We start from the raw sequence: 21,303 nt of genomic DNA, 5'->3' as shown, positions 1-21,303 counted from the left end.
AGCCCAGTGTTTGCTCATTGTTTATAGAAAAGTGTAATAAAATGCAATGATGCCCAGCAAGGTGACCTGCAATGAAGGATTTATTATATATCAGGGAGATGGGGGGAAGAGGAGAAAGGAAGAAAGAGGGAGAGAAGGAAAAGATTCCTTGCATTCCAGAAACGTAGCCAGAGGCACCTGGCAGTGATTAGTGCAAAGGTTCACCAAACTTCAGATAGAGTCCGTCTTAAAAAAAAAAAAAAGTAAAAAAAAAGTGAACGAGATAGAGTCCGTCTTAAGCAGTGATTAGTGCAAAGGTTCACCAAACTTCAGATAGAGTCCGTCTTAAAAAAAAAAAAAGTAAAAAAAAAGTGAACGGTATAACTGTTTCCTGAGCATGTGCTGACAGAAATTCCCGTAGGGCAAGACCCAGAACAGAAACACGTGGCAAGAGATTGGGCGCTATCCAGAGACCAGATTAGCAGAGCTTTACACATCATTTTTAAAATTATGGGAAGAGATGAAAATCAGTGTTAACTTTTTTTCCCATTAAAAAAATAATCTCCTGGTCCTGGAACTGAATTGGACTTTCTCACAATATAAGTAACTATAATGCTTGGGGGAGAGATTTTATGAATGAAATGGTTGGCATGCTGGATTTTATGGTAGAACCTGGTTTCATGGAAAATCTCCAGTTTTGTAACTAGCTGCAATACTGTACAAGTCACTTAAGATAAAACATGGAGCTTCTTTGCTTTGTGCTTCTCACTCTGGTGCTTTATTATGTACTTTTCTTCATATTAATATGAGTTAAACGTAATTCTCAAAGTCAAGATTGTTTGATATGGTGATACGCTATGCATGAGAACTGTATTACAGAATGGTCTTACAACCCAAAATATACAAAAAAATACTTGAGATAAAGGACAGATGTTTTTCAGTCTGGATTTGGTCCTGTTTCCACTGAACTCAATGGGATATGGGTTGAGGTTCTTTGTCTAGCTGAGGAATCTGCCAATCAAGCCATCATATCATAAAAAGAAAAAAAAACCCAGACAGTTTTCATATTGGAAACATCCCTATCTTAGATATTTCTATTTTGTGGTTACACTTCATTCCCACTTATTATTCAAGAATCTTACTTTTAATTTATTTTCATTATTTTTCAATTTTCAATTCCATTCAATATTTACTAATTAAGTATACTGGGTGTAGTTTTTGGCAGTCAAGAGATGATCAACTAGATCATGAAAAAGCTTATCTTAAACCAGCTCAAAATCTGGCTTTATAATTTCTTACTCTGTGTTAATTTGTCCAGGAACTGCTACTGAACAAAGACTGGCTAAGGTGAAGTGTAAAACTATTTCTTACTAAGTACTGTGGATGAATGTAGAAAACATACATCTTGACAGAAAGCTCAGAAAAATCAATGTTGATATGTATTTATTTTTTGCTTCTTTATGTTGCAATAATATTGGAAGACATTTGGTGTGCATTGTGAAAATACCCAAATTCTTATACACCACTGCCTACTTCGGGAGGCTGAAAGTGGAGGCAGGATAAATAATTCTAAAACAAGGTAATGGTACTTGTAGCCTATTAGATGTCTTTTCTATAGATCACTGCTAGCTCATGGCATACCTAGATAGTTCCCTCACATAGGCCTTACAATTTAATACAAACTTTCACTATCCAAAATATATTGTTAAAACATGATCACAAGAAAACTTACGCAAAAGTCTTACTGGGATTTCTGTTTGAGATTCCTAAAGGTATGCACTTTGTAAAATGAGACAGAAGACAGATTAGTATCTTGTATGTTTTTACTTTTAATTTTCTTTTTTTAAAAATCCGTCTGTTAAGATCCAGATTTCTGAGTGTTCCCATTGATGTGAGTGACAAATGCTTTGCAGTAGAGGTGAGGAATTGGCTCGTTATCTAACAGCTGGTTTAATGACTCTTCATGGGTAGTATCCCATCTGACTTCAAGAGCTTCCCTTAGGAAGGGCTGTGAAGCTGAGTTCAGCATGGTACAGAAGTGTGTGCAGTATCATAGACAAGGTATGTTATCGAGTTAGGATCAGTTCTTCCAATAGTTTTCTGTCGGTTGTGTGGATGAAGGTATTACATAAACAAGATTTTTCTGATTAGTCCTTTTACTTAATTATCTGCTGATGCATCCTCAGGAGAGGAATGCATTAGCTTTGCAATTCCACCTGAAATCATAGGTCCCTCAAGGCTAGTATTATGTCTTCAGCGCCATCCTACACATGGTGCTTCAAAGGGAATTTGAAAAAATCCACAATACCTGGTCAATCATACGAAGTTGTATGATGAGTGAAGAGAGAGGAGAATTCCTCTCTGACTCCTTGGGTGATCAGTTTACATCCTGAAGCACAAGATTTGATTACCCCTCGCTTAGCATGGAAATGTTGGTTTTGGCCATTAAATTATTCAGTCCCTTTTTAAAAAACTAGGTATTTTGTTTGATTCTGTGACTTCCTGTGGCTATGAATGCCACAGGCCAGGGCATGCTGTGTGAGCAAAATGCTCCTTTTGTTTTAAGCCGACCTGCTTCTCTCTGTGGTGCATGCCCTGTTGTTCCCGTGTCTTGGACAGAGTGGAGAGGAGGCTGGCTCCTCCATTGCACCCTTGTAATCTGAAAAACTGCATTTTAAATTCTCTTCTTTCAGGGGCATGCTTCTAATTTTGGCAGTTTTACTTTGTAAGAAAACCCTGTCTTACTACTGTAGTATATCTTCAGCTGTTTCTAACTCCTGTGATAACTTAATGCATCAAAACTGAATACAGCTTTTCTGGTTTTACCACTATGTAATATATGGTCATTAATAAGTAGATTCTTACTGCACCTGACTGTATAGTCCCCTTTCTGTTATTAGCACTGCTCAAGAAAGTTGCACATTATTCCTGCAACACTGCTGTTCCCAAAAGATACTGTAAGTTCAAAACCAGTCAACACATGCAGGGAGCATAGACTCTTTTGGTGCATACCTCTCTGTATGAGAGGTATTGAGAAGCTCCTACTGTTATTAGGTCTGAAGTCACCAAAATGAATCTTCAAGTGAAAAAGCTTTCCTACTTGCATCATATATTACATACAGCGAGGGTTTTAGCAATAGCAGTTTCACTGGTAGGCAACTGGAATTCTGGATTCAGAGAGGGCTTGCTAGTAACTTCATTAGTGTCTGTAGCAAATAATGGCTAGGAATAAGGTAAATGCATGGTTAACAGGTTACCTTTCACATAAAGGACATACGGTTTCTGATAATGGAGTAGTAAAAGCCTTGCAGTCAGTTAATTTGTTGTTTGAGTTACTAAGTGTTTTACCGTCAAGCGTCCTTGTAAGACTATATCGACAGTCAGACTACATCAGCAGTGCAAGTGATCTGTAAGAACTGTTGATTCTTCTTAGCTTTGTCACAAGGTTAGGGAGATAGCAAAAAGATTTATGCTCCTGGACAGAAATATTCCATATAGCCAGGAGCCCTCAAATTTAATGAATTAAGGAAGGATAAGGGGTTTTTTTATGTGTGTGTGAGAGTATTTACTTATATATCTTTCTATATAGCTATATATAGGCACAGATATATATTAAAAGGCCCCCAAAGGACCTGCAAATTTACTGAATTATACAAGTTACAATTAAAGTAAAATATATGGTATATATTTATTATTAATATCCAAACAAAAGCAAACTGTGGTTGTAGTACAGTATTAACAGGAAATGTCCAGGCTATTAGTTATTGAAACATATATGCCTGAGCTACTGCCTGGGAATTTTTAATGTATCCAGCTGAGTTGCTGGTGTAAGTGGTTTCGTGTTTCTTCTTCCACACAGTAGGCATCTCCTTTTAAGCTCTTTTCTGTTGCTAATGCATTATCTATTTAATTTGTATCAGAAATGATTCCTCCTCTTTTTTAACAACCTGAGTATCACAGCAACCTAATTAGTAGGCAAATATTCAGGAGAGAATTAAAAACACGTCACTGGGAACTGGACAGTTAGCTGATGAAAAACCTCTTCTTGAGCATGCCAAAGCACGTTCACACATGCATACACACACACAAAATAGTATTTTAGGGACCAGCTCGAGCTGTAGGCATTGTGATGAATATTTTAAGGAGACAAATCCCCATGTTGGCCACTTGTGCTAATATAGCCAGATTTTTCTGCTGAGCAAAGCTGTTTCCTAGCTAAAAACTGTGCCTTAACTTACGGGATACGTGTTAAATTCCCTGTTTGGGAGAGACTGAGCAGAACGTAGTAGATTTTACGTTGACCTGCTCAACTGTATGAAACTCTCTTCATGCAGAGGAGGCAGCGACAGTCAAGTGTTAGACAGAGCTTTCAGGGTTTCAGCTCAAGTTCCTGTGCTGCAGTAAGTTACTAGGATACTGGCTGCCCGCAGACAGCTATGTTCGCTGAGCTCCAGCACCGTGACAGCAGTGCTGGGTGGGAGCAGCGAGCTGGCAGCTCTGTGCAGCTTACCCAGCTGGAGCAGGGCCCCGCACACCTCCGCACCCCTCCTGCCTCGCGTGGGGAATCTCACCTGCTCTTAACCAGTCATTTCAAAGGCTTCGAGGCACAAACGCTATCACAACTGTTGAGCTCACACACAGGGAAAACAGGAATGCAAAAGAGTGTGAATGGGGAGAGGGCTGCTTTAAAAATAACAATAAAAACTGTTAAATTCTTCTCACATGGTTAAGATTTAAATAGCCTCTGGGAGTAGTTAAACAGGGTAGGGAAGCTGGGATTTTCAGTATTCCCACAGCTGGACACCTTAAATGTACCATTTTTGTTTGACATGTAACATATTTGCACAGAATTTAAAAATGCGATTACTCGGCCATCCTAACAAAGCACTTGACACAGAGCAGCCAGGCAGGCTTCGAGGGTGCTACATTTCCCAGCAGTAGCCAGGACAAGACATTTCAAGAGAAGGCAGAGGAAACCCAACACAGGCAGTTGCAGGGTACTCGCTCACCAGAAGTATTTTCCTCCCTCATTCAGAGTGGTTTCTGGCTCATCCAGGCCTTGGAGTTTTTAGCACATCTTTTGTTTCTCTTTAAGATGTGTGTGTGGTCATTATCCATATAAATGTCACTGTCATGTTCTCTTTTAGCTATTATCTTTCCAGTGAAAACAACTGCAATCTTTTTAATCTCCTTTTAGATAGAAGCATTTCCAGGCTTCTAATGGCATTTCTGGCATGTCGAGGACAATGTCTCCATGTGCGCAGTTTGAAGGGGCTGGTGACCATTTTGTAATTTGTGGTTGTGCTTTGCTGGCACTCCCTTGCAGCCTCGGAAAAGACCGAACCAAGGGCTTTTCTGCAGGTCCCAGCAGATAATGTCAGCCCCATCTTCATGCAATAGTTCACCACAGACACGCATTTGAGAGCATTTGCAGAAGATACGACTTGTAGCTGGGCTGCACAACAGCTCATTTCTGTTAAACTATTTCTCTACTGAGACCTTTGAGGAAAAACTACAGCCACATGGGAGCTGACCTTAGCGTTTAGCTGCTTCTTAGCAAATAAACTCGGTATTTTCCCCCGAGCATCTGCTCTTCAGCAGTTCAGACTCCAGAGAGCATTTTCTGTCTCTGACCTGAAGAGGGCACAAGGTGGTCCCTGCATTCCTCGCGTCCCTTTTTAGCACCTCTGCAGCCCCAGGCCTTTACCCTCTGGTAGGGCAAGGGCCATCCCAGCTCTCTTGCTGAGCCCTTTTTAATATGCAGTTAAAACAAAAAACAGATAAGATTTTTTTTCTTTGCATGTTGGCTCTTAAAATTCGACTTTAGTCCTCTTTATTTTGCATATTGCTGGTCATCGCTTAGTGGGGGGGTCTTATCTTTCTCACAAAAAAAATATTTTGTAGTTCTTACATGTTTGACTTGAAAATATCCTTGTCTTCACCCATTTAACAATACTGGTTTAATTGTCAGTTTAGTTTGGGGATATTCAGAGTCTCCGTGGTTTGTATTATATGCCTTATTTTCCTGCTTTGGGAGATGGAATTATTTCAGCATAGGATGGGCTTTGACTGGTTGATTTATTTAAGCCCCTTTTAATAGAGTGTCACTGTGACAGCTTTTGGCAGCATTCCTCTGCCTCTCATGTTAAATTTGATAAAGCTGTTGTCACCATTAATTCACAGTTCATCTATATTTACCTCTGGAACGGTCCCATGTAGTGCTTAGCCCTAAGTCAAGCATAGCCTCACTCCCCAAGTTTAATCCTAACTGCTCCAAGAAGCAGTCGTGTAAACTGGTGAGGAACTGCTATTGCAAATCATGGTTTATGGTGTTTGCACGGCTTGTGCGGTGGTAGAGGAAGACACTAGAGAGAGATTTAATTTGTTTTGTAGTTGATTCTTTGTACACCTGCAATGGTTTGTGCTCAATATTTTTTTTCCAGCTAGGTGACATGTATTATAACCTGCAGGGGTATTTTTATTTCTGCACCTCAGGATGTGTAGCTGTGAAGTTTCAGCAGAGTGGCTCTCAAACACACAGGTGTGTTTTCTAGCATCTGAAGGTTCTAGGGCTGCTCAAAGAGCCGCTTCCTATGTTTAGCAAACGTTCCAGAGGCAGCAGAGAGTATATGGTGAACATATGGTCCATGCAGCCCGCACATTTGACAGTGTAACACTGGGCTATGGAGCAAAAGGCCATTTGTCACAGCTGCCGTAGGAGGGTAAAAGATCCAGCTTCTACCTTTTTACTCATTTATAGAGTTAGTTTAATGCAGCTCTAAAAGAGGCTTGTACGTGACCGGCCAGGTTTTTGGTCCCATCTTCTGCACCATGCCATCTTTCTGGCTGTAAATGGCCAAAAGACAGTTCTCTGGCAAAGGGTTCGTCCCTTCTGGGCCAGCTGCTGTACCACCCCTTGGTGGGATGGTCGCGTTGTGGCAGGGAGAAGCACTGAAGCTTCTCTGCTCCACCGGTGGCAGAGGATGCCCGAGGACTTCATGGAAGTGGGTTAGTGAGGTTCTTCCTTAGCGGCTCCAGCTCCTTGTGGGAGTGTTGGGTCAGGGACTGTTCCCCGAGCGGGACTGCCCCAGCGCTCCTGTGCTGGCCTGAGTCCCAGACGTCTGGGGGGAATTTTCCATCTCTCAGGTACAACCACTTCTCAGTCTTACACTGAGCAGTGCCACCACAAGCAAACACTTACTCAGGCTTTTTCTTTGAAAGGACGGTACCATCTGTTGCAGTTAAAGCTGTATTTCTAAGTCTAAAAAATCCTACATGAGCAATAACTGAAACTAATGCTTTTCTTTGTCTTGGCTGCAACTTGGGTGTAAAGATTTACCCCGTTACAGCTACAAAGGCACTTAAACAATTTACTTGCATTTACTCACTCTAACTACATTTTCCACTTCTGTTTTCTGGACATGTATCTCAGCTCACGAAATTTTAAACTAAAACTGAGCTGCGTTTAAGCTGCTTACTGAGGAGTGGTGTCATTTTGATCCTGTCATTATGGCTAGTACAAGAAGTCAGTGTAAAGGAACAGAAATCCTTTTCTAACTGCCTTTCCTCCTAATGAATACCTGAAAGCAGCATTGTTACCTTTTTTTTACCATATAATTTCTACCTGCAAAATAAATGTTTCTATAGTTTGGCCATTATGGAAATAGGGCCTTTCAAGTATTTAATTTTCCCATTTTGTGATGTGATATGTGACGTTTTTCTGTATTTTCTTTTTCTAGGCTTGCTCCCAACATAATCTCTCCACTTGTCAGCCCCCTGAAAGCATTAGTTCCACCTTCCCTATTGCAGAAACACGGCTCTCCGTCATCACACAGCCAGTCACCAAATGGGCAGCAATTTTCTGGAATACCAAATAAACCATACGCTCAATTTCAAAACCAGTCCATACAGCAGGGATCTCAAGGTAACTCTGGTAACTCTTCCCTCTTTTTTTTTTTTTTTTTTTTTTTTTTTTTTTTTTTTTTTTTTTTTTTTTTTTTTTTTTTTTTTTTTTTTTTTTTTTTTTTCTTTTTTTTTCTTTTTTTTTCTTTTTTTTTTCTTTTTTTTTCTTTTTTTTTTCTTTTTTTTTTTCTTTTTTTTTTCTTTTTTTTTTTAACTTTCCTAATTCCTAGCTGGGGAGAAAGAATTTATTTCAGTTTTTGCATTTTCGGCCAGTACTGTCTTATTAAGGGACTGACAGCATTTCAATGGGAACTCCAATTTTTAAAGTGGCTTGATATACATACCGAGCAAAATTTTCAGACCAGTTCATACTGTGATATGTTATCATAATGGGGAAAGCTATCACAACAGTAGATTTATTGCATTTATTCAGGTTTTTCAGTAGATGACTACTAGCTATGCACCTCATCTGACTGGTCATTCAGCCTTCCGTCAGCTTGGAGAGAGTGACCCTGCCAAAAGAGCCATCTAGTCCCAAAATACGTGGGCTGAAGCACACCTTGGCAATGTCCTGCTCAGTCCACTGATAGTGATGCACTAGACATGAGCTTAGACAAAGAAAAAATATTTTGATATTTATTATTTGGAAGTTTGGCATTTGTATTATTTTATATAATAATATGCAAAGGCACTCTGTACAACTATAGAGTGCCAGTGTGATTTGAGGACAGGAACGGGAGCAGCTAAGCAGCTGTCCCACTGCTTAATTTAAAACATTTTTTGTTCTGAATTACTCAGCCTTTCTAATCGGGAGCTTATTCACCTATTCCAGAGTTCTTCTGTGGGAACTAATTAATGTTTCTGCAATTTTTGAGGTATAAATTAGCAAGGGATATTATTATCACAGATTCTTCCAGGAATACAGGAGCTTGTATATTTAAGAAATATGTTATATAATCCAGATGGTATGCTGCTTAAGTGTGGTAAATATTCACAATAAAGAAGTGTGCAGGACATCTGTCTGGTTGCAAGTATAACCAAGCGTATAAGTTTATACGGGCAGATAACCAGCTTTTTGAAACTCGTTTCACAGCTGTACTGTCATTTGTATAAGGTCATTTTTGGCTGGCGAAGTATCACATGTGATCAACTTACCAGTGGGCAAAATAGGAGGTTTGCTTTCTCTCAATATATGCTAAGGCTAGGTCTGAAACACAGGAGTTGAACACAAACCCAGTGAGTAATTCACAGCGGTAATGGGGTTCAGTATCCCAACAGTTCCCTCTGCCCTTCATTCTCTGAGGAGTATTTTTGCTTTTTTGGTTGGACTGACTTAGTCTGAAAAGTTAAAGCGTATTATATTAAATGATTTGTGCTGAAGGAAAAACTAACTCAACCTGATGCTCAACAGATTATTCAATTTAAAAAGATTAACTCTGTAAGGGAAAAGTGGCAGATTTATTATAGCATATAATGATATATGATTATGTTACTATAATGAGCTAAATAACTACAAACCACAAGAGGAAAGTTTAGCAGCTCATTACTATGGCAGAAACAAATGCATAGACAGAACAAGTTTTGAACCACTTAAATAAATTGACTTTATTCCTTAAGAAAACCACATTTCCTTTTGAATGAATTGTTGCTTTCTAAGTGTTATGTCGTGTGGTTTTGAAAAAGCAATAATTTTCCACTTTGGCCAAATGTTGAAGTATTATTATAAATTCATTATTTAAATGGTCATTCAAAAATCAATTTTGATTAGCAGCCTTTGAAATCAATTGATCTGTAACCTCTACTTAGCTGTATTTGCTCTACATCTTTCTTACATCTCAGTTCATTAATAGCACATTTTTCTAATGGAATCTGTAGTAATTTGGGAGTTTTGAATTTTTGCCGGAAAAAAGGAACACTATATAAGTCTAGCTGTAGAACTAGGCATCTGTAGAAGCATATAAACATTGTGGATCTGACATTTTTAGAAGACAGCAAGCTTCGTCAAGCTGGTAGCAGAAATACTGATAATGAAAGAATAAACTGACATTATTTATGTGTTTAAACCTAGTTGTAGTAAGATCACATGGAAATTATTACATGCTGAAAGAATTTGGCAGGCAATGGAATCCTGTCATTATTTATACCTGACATGATTTCTTGTCAGAAATTTTATGGAACTTGAAAAGCTGAGATTTATTTGCACATACATGTAAATGACATGACATAACAAGATGGCATTTAATAGGCATATTCCAATTATTTGCTCATTACATCATTCATTTTAAAGCTGCTTGAAGTTTTTTAGGCTGTGCCTTAGAGAAACAGAGGCAGCCAGCGCACTGTGTGAAGTGGCTAACTGCAGCTTTTCTGTCACAAATTATTTCAAAGCAAAATTTTAACTAAATGTTATGTTTGGAACTCAGTTTATTCCTTTATTAACTGTTATATTTCTACATCTACTGTACATAAAACATTTAATAGCGATCATTTAAACTGACAGGACGTTTAGTAAATTTTTCACTTGAAAATTAACCTCAGAAAAAATTTGCTTTAAATCAAAACTGAAGGAAAACCTGAAATCCATGTGGAAAAAAAAATATTGGTGAAACACTTGTTGCCAAATTGGTACTACACTTTTGCTCTCCTAGAAGGAGCAGGGACGTTTGCACCAGACAAGCCTTCTTGCTTACTTCACATTTTAACTGCTGAAGGACTCTTTTTTAAGAACTTGTAAAAAATGCTCCATGTTTAGTTTACTCTAATCAACCGTATGTGGTTGCTACTTGAACCACTGATTATGGGATTTTAATCATATCTTAATTCCTAATACTTTCTGTGTAAAGTATTTCAAAAAAATCTAAAGGAACCACAACTAAATGGCATGAACCAAAAGCACCTTTGTTTCATACTGCACATTTTAAAAATGTATAAATGCAGTAAAGCTCTGACTTGTATTGCATATGCAAATCAAACATTGTATTGCCTGCAAGCAACAAGTTTCATTTCCTGTGGTTGTGTAAAATGAATGAAACCTTATCTGGCAAGAGCACCCGTTGTTACAAAAGTCCTTGTGGTTGCTTTAACTCACATGGCCTTTCCATCTCTTGTCTAATGACTTTGGTTTTCGGGAACACTTAGCATTTAAACAAGCTGGCAATTTTCCCTTTTTAATAGTGTAAAAGATGCGTGAGGCTCAGATCCTCTGGAACAAACTGACTGGCCTCTTGAGTCATGCCAGGCTACTGAAGGCCACCAGCAAGAGCCAACCTACCTGGTACCAAAAGAAGCTCTCCCGATTGTGCCTCTGAAGCAGCGGGTGGGAGTATAGAAAGTATATAAAAAGTCATGAAAAAAATCTTACTGACATAGCAACTCACTGATCCTGCCGGCCTTCAACCTGGCAGTATGCAATTTCAGTCACTCCAAAACTCATTTCCACCTTCCAGGACTGACATTCAGCTGGCTACATTTTAAAATACAGCTTTTAATACTGCAGGCACAATTCTTCCTACCCAAGTGTTGTTTCATGACCAGTTTAAGTGCAGGGAACGTCACCAAATTCTTCCTATATGTCCTAGTAGTGGAACTGCAGATCAGGTTCACCAGCTGCAACTGCAGTTCTTCAGTGTTTCAGACGTAAGGCCAGAGTCCTGCTGAATAAAACGCTGCCACTGTCACTCCCCATGAAACCTCCATGCAGTCATGTGAGGGATTATTCTGAAGATGAGTCATGTAAGCACACAGGAGAGAAATACAAGTGCTTGCTGACAGGTCTCCAACCAGGCAGTGAACTGTCTGGTGTAAGATGCCTGCATAGGGGATAAAGGAGGCACTGCCTAACTCAGTAATCTTCTCCGTGCTCTTGTCCATGCAGAATAGCTGTCTTGAGTCTCCACCTTTCTCACCTGTTGCAATTGCAAAAGCCATTGGGAGTCTCTGTCTTTCTCCTTCACCTTTCATCCTCAAGGAAGCAGCTACCAGCCTTGTAGTCCGCTCCTCCCAGAGCCATCCCTGTGCCTTTTTCCACCCTCATAGAATGCCTTCCATAAAGCCTCTGTCCCTTTCTTATAGGGTCCCCCTGTCTCATCATTTCTATGAAGCTGATGAAAAAGGAAGCAAGCTTTCATTATACCGCTCAGGTCAGAAGGGTTAAAAGTCCCATCTTTTGTGTCATGGTTTGTTTTACCTGACCAGTGTTCTTGCTGCAACCTTTCCCTTCCTCACTCCCATCTTTTTTCTTTAGTTTGCTATCTGCATTTATCACATCTGCAAGCACATTAGAACAGGAATGGTGTATTTCTCTGTATTTTCTTTGGGAAGCACTTAGCAGAAGTTTGGGCCTGGTGAATACAACAGTGCAATAACACTAGTATTTTCCTACATCGTGTCTCTTCATTGGATAGTTCCAGTAACACTTTCTGTGCTGCCTTTTCAGATTATCACACAGTGATGCTGAGGGATAGATACTGCAATCCAAAGGAGAATTTGATTGCTTATGGCTTATGGCAGTTCTTTTCCAGACTTCTGAGTCGGAGGCAGTTCTCTGCCTCAGGTGTTTTTTTCCTGAGCAGCTAGACAGTGTAACTTAAAACACTTCAAAAGAAACATTTACCCATAGGTCTTGAGAAAACCCTGGATTCAACTAGTTTCAATCCAGTTCTGTCATGCTTGGCTGTTCTCTGATTTTCTAAGCCACTGTGCCAGCCCTGTAGATCATAAAGATATTTAATTGATTTAACAAAGGCAAGCCTGGGAGCATGACGAAAGGGCAGCAGTTACAGAGACAGAGAAAATACGCGTCATGCCTTCCCTAGAAGTGATGTGTATAGCAGACATTCTGGAAAAGGTTCAGTTTTTTCTCTAGCAATGCATATAAGTGCTCTCTGCAACCAGTTATACATCATCTGAAGCCAAGTGTCTCATTTTTTTCACTGCTCATCTCAAAGGGGTGTATTTTTAGAAGGCTTACAGCAAGGAGTTCATGTTTTGTAAACAGGAAAGTCAGGATAATTATCAAAAGCCAATCAATAAAGCACTGTACCTAAAACCACATCAAAAGATGGCTTTGCTACCTCTTATAAGAGCTCTTCGGTTTTTTGAGCCAGACTCTCCAGGCAGTAAATATAGGTGGCTGTCTATTTATTCTGAGGAAGGACATGCATCATTTAATACTCAGCTTTCCAAATTTCTGGGCTCTCTTCTACATAGCAGCAAATATGAACAGCTTTGGTACAGTGTGCACAGTGTCTTTATCTAATATAGTCATCCATTAGTACTTCACCAATCATGGATATCAACAATTTAGGTATTTTGTGGTGGAGGATCATAGGTTCTCAAGAAATGAATCATCTAATCCTTGCAGATTCTGCCAAAACACATATTAAACTGTGAAACTTCAGAGCAAATCTTTCACCACTCGATGAGTTCATTGCTTTTCTACTAAAGAATTGCCTCACTTAGCCTTATTTATTACCACCTTAGGAAACATGACCAGAAGGAACAGACAGACCCTGAGCTTTGCCTGATACTATCTACTTGGTCAAACTTTGGTAGTAAAGGGAAAATGTAGAAAAAGACAGGAGATCTTTCTTAACAGTAAGAAGCTTATACACTGCATGATTTGTAAGGGACAAATTCCACCCTGTACAGCACTCAGGCGCTCTAGTGATAGGCACGGGTATTTCATTTCTAAACAAACTGGCTGAATAGCTGCACAACTGGCTCAGCAAGTCAAGTCTTCCACTGGTGAGTGGAGCTGTGCCAACTTCTATCAGCTGAAGATCTGGTTGTGTCTGTGTTTGACTGAACTACCTGGAGCTTTTGCAGTAGTTCCTTAGGAAATGTTTCAGTCTGAGTAAGACTGAGGGAAGAAAGACAACAGCTCCATATTTTTTCTGGCAATTAGAGGAAAATTCTGATGGCACATTCTACTAAACTTTAAGCCTGACTTGGTTGACTTCAGTCGCATATAAGGGAAGGAGCATCATTTCAGAAGGGACTTTCAGAGATGGTAGGAAAAGGGATAGTTAATATGAATGTGCAATTAGTGTGCGATGCACCTGGAATCAGGAAGTGGTTATTGAGGCAGGAGGACGGAAGAGAATTAAATCAGGCCATGGCTGGTATAAATCTTGTGGCATGCTTTGAGGTCATCCTTATGGGAGCAAATAACATTTTCTTTTAGGATGTTGGCACAAACTTGTAAGTTGTAAAATTCCTTCCTCAAAAATTCATTTGTCCTTTACTGTTAAATATCTTATTTTGTTGCGTACAACTCATTCACAGCTTCTGCTGGCATAAACCAAACTGCTGGTCCACTGGTAATACAATACTTTAAAAAGAAGCAGGACATAAGAAATGTAGTGTATGCAGGGGACAAAAATCAAACATGCCCCAAAAGCAGATTGACCGAGGCAGCCAGAGACCATACAGATTTATCTCAGAACTTTTCAGAAGCAAGAAGAGCCTCTAGCTGAACTCAAAGTCTTCACCTGATGTCCGTCTGGAGTCAGTCCTGCACCTCTAGTTCAATTTTACTTGCAGACTGTGGCCCCCTGTGTTCAGTGGAAGGGGTTTCATTTGAAATAAGAGCAGTCTGAGAAAGGAGACGTTTAAGGTACTCCTAAAGGTATTTCGAATAAATACCGCTGTCTCCAGCAGGGCATAACACACACTGGATGGGAAAAGACTTTACTCAACTGAAAACAAAGCAGTGCTATTAATTTAAATATTGCATTATTGTATTTAAATTAAAAGTAATTCATTATAGACACATTCTCTTAGGAGCTGAGCATCCTGGACCTGATCCAGTGGAGTACTTACTGCTTAGCTTTGAACACAAGTGGGCCGTTGACTGCGTTCAGCTGATCTACTGCTTGAAATGAAGCACATCCTTGAGATATTCACTTGATGGGGATCACAGTCCACAGCACCTTGTGGGACTGAGTCTGATGTAGCTTTTCTATTATTACGCCTTATAGAATAGCATGATCATTTTTCCATAGTTAAAACGGAGGAACTAAAAACCCCCACAATAGTAATGAAATACTGTGACAGAAATGGAGCTAATACCATTGCAGTAGTGTTAAAATGTGTGTGCAATATCTGTTTTCAGGTTACCAAGGCAGCTTTCACTCAATACAAAACTGTTTCCACTATGGAGACTGCTACAGAACAATGGACCAGTCTGTCACCAGTGATGTGCTAACAGGGGAATCCCATTGCTTTAATCCTCTGAGACAGAATGGCTATCACATACTCAATGCACCTTTAGCTTCAACAGGTAATTTATTCCGCCTATAAAGAATTATCCATATGATATTTTTAGCAGGAGGGGAAAAGAACACATTTTATAGTCAATGTTATTACAAAAATGTGTTTGCATAAAAAACTCAGTCACTGAAATTCATTTGCATCTATAAAAGTCCCAGAAGGAAAGCAAATTTGTTTTCTTTAATCCTCCTGTATTTGACTGATGGACCAGTTCTCCTTTTGTTCTGCTGGATGTCAAAGGCAACACACCCCTTCAGGAGAGCTGACAAAGGAGACACTTCTCACATTTATTGGGTGGGCTATTCATTGTACATCTCTTCAGGTGTGCTCACGCAGGCTTTTATAATCAGATCAAAGTTAAGAAGATAGTTAACACAACTCTGAAGAAAATAGCAGTAGGGACTTCCTGTCCATCTAAGAATAAAAGGATGGCTTTGTTTTGCAATACTGACGTTTACAAAATGGAAAGGCACTGCTTTGATAAATTCAGCTAAAAATATTAGTTTCTTTTTGTTCGGGAGTTTCTTTGTGTTTGTGCTGTTGCGTATTCATGGCAATTGTATTGTCCCGTTTAGCTACCTATTTGCATAATGTAAAATTTGCAACAAGTTATTATAGCTAGATTACTATAATACTTCAATATTTAAGTATTCATTTTTGTAAAGCATTTTTTTCTACTTTTAAAACCACAATTAAGAATTGACAGAATTACTGAAATCAAACAAAACGTGAGTATTGTCAGAGCCATGGAACACTACCATTTACTGCAACCTTTACTTACGTATCTCCAAGAAATTTTTCTTCTTGTCTGAATTCAGGAGGGCATCTCGGTTAAGAACGATACTGAAAACATATGTTTAAATGCTTTTTGAAATGGGGCCTGAGTCAGACCACAAAATTAGAGTTGACTTTCCTGTTTGTTTTGTATTAAAGGAGACTCTGTTCAGAGAGAGCGTGCATGCATTTGTCTGGTGTTCCATACTAGAAAGTGTATGCATCAGTAACGAACGCAAGGGAAAAGTTTAAGATGAAGTTTCAACTTCAACTTTGAATTCTTTTGTGTTATTCATAAGTTTGATGTTACTAAAACATAGTTTTTTCATGTTAAAATCAAATTTCAAGTTTAGATTGACAGCCTGCAATATTTAAAGAACAGACTAAATAAACTTTCCAAAAGAAATTGTAGGAGCAAAGAATAATACTATGGCAAGACACCAACTTCAACAACAGTTGATTTTTCTGTCTGGGGCTAAACTATTATGAGATGTTCCTGTGTAATATTTTTGTTTTTAGAGTGGTTATTGAGGTATGCAAATACTTAAAAGGCTGAAACATAAATATATATGAAATATATAAATCTTATCTCATCTTCTTGTGTGTAAAATAGAACCATTCAGGTTTGCAAGATTCATCAAGGCTATGCATTAATTTTTTTCAGGCTTTTATAGCACCATTAATATTAAATGAGATCTCATCTCACAGGAATGCCAAATGTGACTGGCAAACAGCTGTTTCATGAATCACATTAACAGTCAATAAATTTTCATTTTCTGTTCAGGACTTTGGATAGTTTATCTGGAATCTAATAATGATTTCTGGGGTGTATGCTTATCTTGGGTTTTGTCCATCTGTGGTTGTGTATCCACTCTGTATACAGGCTCATCAAATAGAAATTAGCATAACATAAACACTTGCAAAACTTACCAAAATACTGGTCACTCCACTTGGACTGACACAGCACAGGGCAGATAAACAGGCCAAGTTCGTCTTCCAGAGACTTTGGACATACACTGCATGCCAGATTTCTGCAGACAGCAGAATTTGACCTGTAAACTAACAGTAAATTAATACGTCATAGGAAAATGCAGAAATGTAAATAAGTAAAGAATTTGGTCTCAAATAATAAAAACATACCTAACAGTAAGATACCTATAATTAAGTTCTAAGGACTGAGCCGACGGTTCTTTCTGAAATCAGGACTGGCTGTATAAGACTACAGGATCTGTCATTACTGCTGGTGGTGCGGTGCCGCACAGCCTGGAGGCCTCAGTTAAGCCCGGTGCAGCGTTTGATTCAGCCATATCTAGACACACTTGCCTGCAGAGTTAGGCAGGCGGAAGAGATGAGAGAAAGGCTGAAGAGAAGACAGAGCCTCATCTTCCACATGGGGAACTGAGGCACAGAAAAACAGTCGTTTCCCAATGGCTCCACAGGGCTCCTCCATCGAGCAGAGAATGGAGCCAGGTCCCGGTGCTCTAACCACGAGGATCAGCCATCCACACACTGACTTGCAGTTCACATGAATGTGATTTGTAAGAGATTTATTTTCTACATCAGGCATTTAGCTCACAGGCATGTTCTTAACTAGAAGAATCTTGTTCCATGTGTTGCCTCAGCTGACTTGATGCTGCTGCTGATTATTAAAATTGTGGTAGGTGGGCTCTGTGGGCTGGGTGCAGGGGTCAGAACCTTGTGCTGAAGCTCACACAGACATTTTTCTAAAGACCCAACCCAAATCAGGTGGTTCAGGGTAAAACAGAATACGTATGTTAAAGGATGAACATAAGGGGTCAAGGTTTCATGCAGTAGTTTGGGGAGGGGATAGTGGGGGCGAGTTAAAAAATTGTTGAAGGAGAAGGCACAGGAGGTTGCCCAGCCCCCAGGCAGACAGCAGGGCCGTGGGGCAGCAGATAGGAGGGTGTGAGGCTGGTGTGAGAAGTGCGGGCACAGGGACGGATGCAGAAAGAAGGGCAAGGCAAGGGGTGGACGCAGCAGGGGTGAAGTAAGGAAAGAGCTGGGCTGCACTAAAATGAGTATGTGCATGTGAGCCTTGACTGGCCGGTTGCAAAAGCAGGTTATAGTGGGGCACAATAGGAAATTTTCATGTCCTTTGGGGTAGGCAATAAACCTTTTCTTTCAGACTCCCTGGCACTCCAGCTGCCATAGCACCTGGTAGCAGGCAAACCTGTTCCTTTCCACAGGGATGCACAGCTCAGGGAGGCTTGTAACAGCTGTGGAAGTTTTGCGTTATAAAAGGAGAAGGAGAGAGAAATTCTTCCCCACCATAGTGGCTTTCGGGTAGCCTGGCAAGCACCAGCCAGCTCAGCCAGGTGAGGAGCCAGCAGCACGGTGGGCTTTGGTGGGCTGAGGACAACGTGGTGCACCGCTGCTTCCACGCGTCCTGTGAGCCTGACCTGACCAGACGTGCTTCCGCAGACCTCACTTCTGCAGTATGTGGGGATCCAATAAACGTAGGATCCAGATTCCTTCTGGATCTTAAGAGCAGCTGGGAGACACATGGAACATTTTTCCTAAGTGCCATTAAAAGGAAAAACACACAAAACAAGAGGACTGCATCACTTTTAGTGCACACTCACTAGGATCCTTGCCCACTCATTGTTTTGACATCCTATTCAGATAATGACTGTAAGGTCCCAAGAGAGTCATACTCTGATACTTGCACTTCGCTTGCAAATGTGTAGCTTTCCGCAGAAATGAATGGGAGCTTCATCTACTATGACACAAATGCCCATGGAGATTAGTTTGTATATTCCTGGGTAAGGCTCTGATGGTAAACCCTATTGTCTTTTCATTAACACTGTGCTGTACTGTATACTCCCAGGCCTCAAACTGTGCTTCCTTCCTTATATGTACTGTGGTACTAAATCATGTCCATACAACTTGTCACGCTTTCAGGCTATGATGCCATCTCTGAAGCACAGTGTGTATCTGAAGACATGGTTTCCAACGGAACTGATGAAAATGGATTCTTCCAAAATGGCGCCTTTGATCACTGTTTGAATCACATTCCTTCCATCTATACAGATACCTAAGAGCAGTGCTGACCTTGTTTCCTTTATTATACCTATAACTGTGTATGTAATAACAAAGGTGTTAGTACAAAAGTACTTTTATTTAGTCTGTATCCCTATATGTGCTCATTTAAATAAACACCTCACATTTACCAAACCATTTTATACATGAATAGTCTGTATAAGATAATATTGGAACCTGTTCCTTTGCTGTGGCACTTTGAAATTCATGCTTTAAGGGAATGAGGAGCATTTCAAGCAGCTTGTTTTGTAAGTTCTCTCAGTAAAGTGTAAATGTAAGTTATATAATAAACTTGTAAAGAAGGGGTTTTTCTTTCCTGAAAATATGTTTCAATTTGAGAATGTTGTTCCCTTTAATCAGTTTTCATTTAACTCATTGATCAATTCTTCTCTCTTTTTTCTTTTTTTTTAACTAAAAGGATTTTTTTAATCACAGACCTCATGTATATAAAGATCTTCATTTTCTCAGCTGGTTTTATATTTTCAGTTTTACAAGAAAACATTAAAAACTGGAAACAAGTGTACTGTCATTTCTTAACATCATCGGTCTGCCTGATAAATCCTAATATTACATTCTTAAAATGCCTGAGAGGGATTTAAACAAAGCCGTGACGTTTCAGAAACTGTGAAATTAAGGCAGCCCAAGTGTACGTGAAGAAAACCAAGGGGCCTGCAGACTTTCAGTGAAAGGACCAGAAGCCTTCCAGCGCGGGGCTGCACTGTGGGCTGGCTTCCCGGCGCCGCGTGCCTGCCGGCTCTGCACCATCTCCCAGCCTTCCTGCTGCCCCTGCCACGGTGGGTGCATCAGCACATGCAGCCGTCCCAGCAGTGTAGGGGAAAATTAAATGCAGCTGCAGTTGGCTTTTTGCCTCCGAGTAAATGTATGGCCTCAGCCCATGTGAGATCAGCGGCACGTACACACTGCACAAACACTGAGCGTGGGGCAGGTGGCCTGATTTCTCCATTCACAAGACCCGGCAGCCACTCTGAACTCTCCGCTTCAGGCACACGCTGTAGAGAAGAGCAGGACGCCTTCAGAGGGCTTTCCTCCATCCAAATCACTTGTAATTAGTGGCTTCCAGAGGAACAGCGGTCACCTGCAGTAGCTTGGTTCCCTGTCACTGTGGCCCTGGCCCCACTGGGCTGCATTTCCCAGCCTAGTTGTGATTCCTGGGAGGGACAGGCATCCTGCAAGGGGACAGGCACTCCCAATGTGTGCCAATGCAGGCATGTTAGACGCGAGCTCCTGAAGATGTCCCATGGTGGTTTGGGAGAACAATAAGGAAAAACTAACTAAAAAAAAAATTTTAAAAAAATTGTTCTCATTTGCAAACCATTGCTAGTTGGGCTTAATAAGGCACCCTAGGAGCAATGTATGGTTATCTGAGAGGCTCTATTCTGTCTAACACACAAACCCCAACCTCGGGAAATGCTGCTGCATGCGGAACCTGCTGTCCCGCAGGTGTGGGTGCAGCCTCACGAGGGAGAAAGAGAGGCTGGCAGTTTGGGTTCAATGAAGATGTGCCATGTCCCTGGGAAGATACTTAGAGTTAGCATCAATTTTGCTCTTGTGCTATAAATGGAAACAAATGACAATAAATGTCCTAGCTGCCCTTGGCAGTGTCCACCTGTGACTGGCTGTGCCTCCTGCACCCAATGCCAGAGGGCTTGAGCTTGGCCACAGGGCAGAGCTCTTGTGAAAAGGCTGAAGGACATTTTTACAGCAGGTCCCAGAGTGAAGTCTGCAAAAGGACACCATGCCCACACCAATGACAAGCCGTTCCCACAGGCCGGTTCCCACACCACCACGTCTGCAGCAGCAGAGGTGCCACGCCAGGTACATGGCAGCCCGGGGAGGCCGTCCTGTGCCCATTCGAACCAGGGGTGCGCACCTGAAATGCTGCTGATGCCTGAGAAGTTTTTCCACCAGCAGGCAAATCCCCACAAGCACCATTCGCTGAAGGATGCCCAGATTGAGCATCTATCCATGTCTAGGAAATAGCCCTTCATTTACAGCTCAAAGTTACCCAAGCTACCATGGGGCACCACTGAAAAGCTCGCACTGGGTTGAAACCAGTCAGTGACTGAGGACGGTACTTTCTTCTTTTCCTCTCTTCGCCCCATTGCCAGGATCTGCTCGGCAGTGGTGTGCCCACGCAGTGCTGTCCAGGACCTTCCCTCATGCCAGGTATGCCAGTGCCAAGCCCCACCTCTTCAGTTTTCAGGCCTGTAATCCAATTAGCTGCTCCCCAGCCTAAAACAAGAAGCAGCTGCTGGAAGATTTCTTGTCCCCCCATCCCTAAAGGACTGACAGAAA

At 40.7% G+C, this 21,303-nt stretch overlaps 1 protein-coding gene across 1 annotated transcript in view; it reads left to right on the top strand.

Annotated features, from left to right (window-relative positions):
- GLIS1 (GLIS family zinc finger 1) overlaps positions 1-18,986 on the top strand; it is a 211,796-nt gene extending 192,810 nt beyond the window's left edge. The window contains exons 8-10 of the mRNA XM_009287387.2: positions 7,719-7,903; positions 14,996-15,163; positions 18,850-18,986. Of these exons, the coding sequence (XP_009285662.2) occupies positions 7,719-7,903; positions 14,996-15,163; positions 18,850-18,986 (490 nt within the window). The remainder of the gene's footprint in view (positions 1-7,718; positions 7,904-14,995; positions 15,164-18,849) is intronic.
- Positions 18,987-21,303: the final 2,317 nt, after the last annotated feature.

Source organism: Aptenodytes forsteri, unplaced genomic scaffold, assembly GCF_000699145.1.
Source record: "Aptenodytes forsteri isolate BGI_AS27 unplaced genomic scaffold, ASM69914v1 Scaffold119, whole genome shotgun sequence".
Classification (NCBI taxonomy): Eukaryota; Metazoa; Chordata; class Aves; order Sphenisciformes; family Spheniscidae; genus Aptenodytes; species Aptenodytes forsteri.
The sequence above is the reverse complement of the archived record's forward strand: the minus strand, read 5'-3'. Positions and strand labels throughout refer to the sequence as shown.